Source organism: Pundamilia nyererei, unplaced genomic scaffold (genome assembly GCF_000239375.1).
Source record: "Pundamilia nyererei isolate P.nyererei 1_Seehausen unplaced genomic scaffold, PunNye1.0 scaffold00131, whole genome shotgun sequence".
NCBI classification, from domain to species: Eukaryota; Metazoa; Chordata; class Actinopteri; order Cichliformes; family Cichlidae; genus Pundamilia; species Pundamilia nyererei.
In genome coordinates, this window is record NW_005187532.1 from 1,522,976 (window position 1) to 1,527,986 (window position 5,011).

Genomic DNA, 5,011 nt, shown 5'->3' on the forward strand with positions numbered 1-5,011 from the left:
ACTGGAGTGCAAAATTAAAACCAATGGAAGATGGACAAGAAAAGTTCAAAGCCATCAGGTGCTCAGTTTAGAAAAAAGAGAAAAGAAGAGGAGGAGAAACAAAAGATGCAGGTAAGCAGATGTGTGATTGGATGATGGCAGCTCATCCTGAAACAATCAGAATACTTTATTAATCCCTGACGAAATTATGTGTTACAGTTGCTCCAAGAAGAAATGGTAAAAATAGCAACAGTAACAGACTAAACTGCAAACATTATGTTACAGGTTTTAATATTAATCAGTCACTGTCAGTTGTTGATTTGTCCTGTTGTCATTGTATGACGAATTATGATGGCTGTTTGCATACTGTGCACTCTCTCTCTCCATGTGTGTGTTTCTCTGGTGACACTCAGTGTGGTTCCGACAAGTTTTATGTTAATGTACAATCCTTAATGTGTTTTATGTGTGTGTGTGTGTGTGTGTGTGTGTGTGTATGGGGGGGGGAGTATTATCGTCTGTCTCTGTTCTTCCTGCGGGAGTGTGGAGACGAGAGGGCAGTGAGCACGGACACTAGTGTTAGGAAAATACGTTTTCTAGCGCTTATTTGCTGTGCATTTTGTTTTATGCATTTAATAACAGACCAGTATATTAAAGGCCACCTTTGAGTTATAAAGGTCATTAGATTGTTTAGCAAGACTGAAAACTGTGCAGAACAGGAAGCTTTGTGCAGAGTTGCAGAGAGCATCGCCCACATTTGTCCTGGTAAAAGAGAACAACAGGAAATGACCTTTGGGTTGTAAAAACTAGACACGAGTGTAGTTGTGCAGATGTTTTTGCAGCTACGTAGCGGACATGTTGAATTAAAATTGATAAAGTGACGGTTTGGTAGGGGAGGAGCGAGCAGACTATATTATACACATCTGGCCTGTAATGCTTCAGATCTGCAGATGCTTAGCACCGTGCACATCTCCCTTCTGGAAGGTAATGATTGAATAAAATGATTATAAATACTCTGGCCACTCTCACTCTGCGTCTTCTCTGTCCGGCCTGAAGAATAAAAGAACCTGGGACAATACTGGGAAGCAGAGTTTTGGAGCACAGACACTGGGAGAAAACACTGCACAGGAGTCAGACAGCGCACGGGGATTTATTGTTGTGGTTTAACTTTATTTACACTGTAAATAAAGACACTGCTTCATTGCAAGAGTCCTGCATTTGGGTCCTCATTCCCCACATCAATCATCACATATTAATTAATAACCTGGAACGGTACGGGGTCAGGCAGGTTGTAATGCACTGGGTGACAAATTAGTGACAGGAAACAGAAGCTGGGTGAATATTTCTCCTTATGCTTGGACTTTGCATGTGGTGTTCCACAAGGCTCTGTACTGGGTATTAAATGATTTACTGTTTATATAAATTATATTTGTAAGGTATCTGATATATTAAAATTAGTATTATTTGCAGATGACACAAATATTTTTGTTTTGGGGGGAATCTAAAGGAGCTGCTGGACACGAGTAACAAACAAATCTAAGTAAAACTAAAATCGTCTTATTTGGGAAACACACAAGTGCAGATTCATGTAGATGGTGTGGAAACTGAAAGAGTTCTTGAACAAAAGTTTCTTGGTGTGATAATAGATGATAAATTAAGTCTCATATAAATAATTTACAGAACAGCATTTCAAGCAGTATTTAAATTTTGAGTAAAGTAAAAACCACTCTGGGCCACAGATCACTCCACAGTCTCTACTGTTCACCGATCGCACCGTATTTGCATTGCTGTGCAGAGGTTTGGGGCAACAAATGTTCGCTATCATCAATCTTTATATTACAAAAAAGGGCCATGAGGATAATCCATAACACCAGTTACAGAGATCATACAAATCCACTGTTCTTAAAATCAAAAACACTAAAATTCACAGATCTGGTTCATTTTTTCACGGCACAAATTATGTATAAAGCAATAAACAACCTACTTCCTGACAATATTCTAAAACTGTTTTCTAAATTGAGAGAGACGGAGGTTTCAGAAGCTCCTGTATCAAATGTGACACAAAGGGAATCACAGGGGTTCCATTTCTGTGAGTTTGCACTTGGGTCCTTTTCCTGCCTGCAGTCACAAGACACACTGATGGTTTGGAGGAAGTAATTACTGGTGCATGTGGTTAGTATTGAGCTGTAGTGTTATGTCTTGGCTGAGCAGTACAACGACAGACAGCAAATAAAACTGGTTCCTGAGTTTTTTAAATCTCAAAAAAAGTGTTTTGAGGATTCTGACAGTTGGAACATCAAACGTCCTGATGATTTACGAGCCGAGCAAGCTGCAGCAAGAAGCAGTCATATCTGGGCATGCCTACCACACCCACACTGATGTTCCAGCCTGGGAACTTCTCACTGACACCTCTGCTTGTCGTTTAAATGCATTTTTCTGCATTTAAATCATTTGTGAATAATACAGTTCCACACATTTGTGTGCATGCAAACCCTCATATCTATGTATTATTATTTCCTGAGTCTGAGGAGTTTTCTCTCTGTGCTGGATATCGTGAGTGAATCCTGAAATAAAGACAAAAACAAAAACACTCACCTCATTTTAGTTATTAAGGCTCAGACACGTTGGCACAAAGCGTACTGGATGTGCAGCAGTTTGCAGCAATATGAAAGAAATAATGGTGCGTTCAGTATCACCTCTGACAGGACAATGGCAGCAAACAGCAACACAGCAGGTTTTTCTTTCAGCTGTGAGGTCACCAAAGAAATTCAACATTTAACCCATCAAGGTCCTGAGGCCTGCAGACACTTCCTGTCTATGACTGAGGTCTGGGTTGTGCTTTGAAGATCGTTTTTTTCCTACAACACCCGAATGCACCACAGTCTGCTTAGCTTTCGTTACTCTTCATCATCACACAAACATAAATGTGAGAAAGCTGCTTTCAATGACACAGAGACATGAGGGAAAAATCAGCATTTAATGAGCCAGGAGCAGCCACGGCGGTCCTGAGCCTGCAGCTCTAACTCAGCATCAGCGCTTTCACTGCAGCTCCAGGCGCAGCTCGCACACAGCACACAGGTACTCTTCATTGTCCTCATCACAGTTCAGAGCTTCCTCATAAAACTCAGCAGCCTTCTTCCTGTCGCCCTCAGCTCTGGCCACCAGACCCAGCAGAGCGAGCGCCTGACCATCACGCCGCGTCTTTGTCAGACGTCTGTCAGCGATCTGCTTCAGTCTCTGCAAGAAAAAACATGGAGGAACAAAGAAAGATGGATTTCTGTGTATTTAAAGTAAGTGACTACTACATTCAGTGTCTCTCTGTGACCTGCACCCTTTGACCTGCACCCTGTAACCTGCATCCTGTGACCTGGACTCTGTGACCTGGACTCTGTGACCTGGACTCTGTGACCTCCATGTTGGGAAACAGCAGGGCTCCACCTTCTTCTCGTTCTTCTGCTTCTTCTTCTCAGCTGAAAAATATTAGAAGTTTCCACAAAGCCAGTTTTCTTCTGCTGTGGCTGAGTTTCTCCTTCTCTTCCAGGTAACTGGTGGAAGATGTTTGCACTACCCAGCAGCCCTCCAGCAGAAACCATGTGAACTGTGGTGATGTTTCACACTGGCTTTTCGACCTCAGTCTTCAGTCACACCAGGCTCTCACCAGATCTGACCTGGCCTAAACCCTCTGATCCCCCAACACCAGACGACTCGTGACCTGTGCTCACCTTAGCGCACTGTCTCCACTCATACTTGCAGGGTGGTAACAGCAGAGCCTGAAGAGGAAATAAGAAGACACCGAGATAAATCAAACCGACTTCATTTTTCTTGTAAACAAAGGGGCCCTAGCAAGAAACGTTTGGGAACCACTGTATTAGGTGGACCTCCAGCTGCTCGTGGGTATTAAAGCACACAGCATAACAAAGTGTGAAGCCATGACCTGAGAGTCTATGACAGCTCCTTTCAGCTGTGGTGGAAATGTAAAATAAATGTGACACTAACAGGCCGATGCTACAGTTCAGTGGAGTGTTGGAACAGTGCTCCAGCCTCCAGTAAGCCAGCTGCACATCACCAAGAGTCTGGGAAACTACACCCAACTCACCTGAGTGTAGTGGGCGATGGCTTCAGCCTCGGTTTTTTTGTTAAAGAAGAAAAAGTCACCGTAGCGCTGATGGACAGTCTGAAAAAGGCTTTTCTCCGACTCTGCTAGCTTCAAGCACTGCTGGAAAATCTCCTCAGCCCTGAGGAACCAGAAACGATGATGATGATGAATTTAGAGCCAAAAACAAAAGAGCGACTGCACTGCAGCTTTGCACAGACCAGTACCTGCTCAAATCCCTTTGCTCTGCATACAGCTGTGCCAGATCAGTCAATGCCAGGACAAAGGACGGCCTTATCTCCACAGCAACTTTAAGGTGATGGATACAACGACGCCTCCAGTACCGCACCGCTCCTGTGGGGCAAGAAATCAGGGTTAGATATGAGCTGCGTTTATTGAACTGGACTGGAGACATGCCGTTTGTTACTCTGGTCGCTGTTGGGCCGGCGGCTCTGCTCTGCAATTTTCTTCATCTTGTAGCACAGAGCCAGCTGGTGGTGGATGAAAGGTGATTGATCGGCCCGCTTCAGTGCTCGCTCCAACATATCAATAGACTCATCCAGTCGATTCTGAAACACAGTGAAGGAGGTGAAACTCACAGGATCACCGCAGCATCTAAAGGCAACCACAGCCTTTGAGACCTGGCTCAGAGGAGAAGATTCAGTGAATTAAACAGACACAGGATAACCTCCCAGTCAAAGAAGAATATGGTAAAATGAAACTTTAGAGGGGCGTGGCTTACTCGGCTTAAGTTGTTTTTTCAGAAGCCCGGGGTCTTTTCGAGTGTAATTTTTTTCAGTTAGATGCCTGACTGACAATTGTATAAAACAATAACTACACACAATCAACAACAATATAAAATTATGCACAAAAGAAATTACGAATGTAAAAAACCCGTGGTTTTATTTATATGTGTTTATATATAAATATATACGGTGGCTC

The 5,011-nt window shown here is 43.2% G+C and overlaps 1 protein-coding gene across 2 annotated transcripts in view; it reads right to left on the minus strand.

Moving 5' to 3' along the window:
• Positions 1 to 2,939: 2,939 nt before the first annotated feature.
• LOC102199862 (interferon-induced protein with tetratricopeptide repeats 5-like) overlaps positions 2,940 to 5,011 on the minus strand; it is a 16,408-nt gene continuing 14,336 nt past the window's right edge. For both annotated transcript variants that reach the window (XM_005743412.1, XM_013913426.1), the window contains exons 6-10: positions 4,497 to 4,638; positions 4,297 to 4,423; positions 4,073 to 4,211; positions 3,699 to 3,746; positions 2,940 to 3,213 (exon numbers count right to left, since the gene is read on the minus strand). In XM_005743412.1, coding sequence (XP_005743469.1) covers positions 3,016 to 3,213; positions 3,699 to 3,746; positions 4,073 to 4,211; positions 4,297 to 4,423; positions 4,497 to 4,638 — 654 coding nt within the window. In that variant the 3' untranslated portion in view covers positions 2,940 to 3,015. The remainder of the gene's footprint in view (positions 3,214 to 3,698; positions 3,747 to 4,072; positions 4,212 to 4,296; positions 4,424 to 4,496; positions 4,639 to 5,011) is intronic.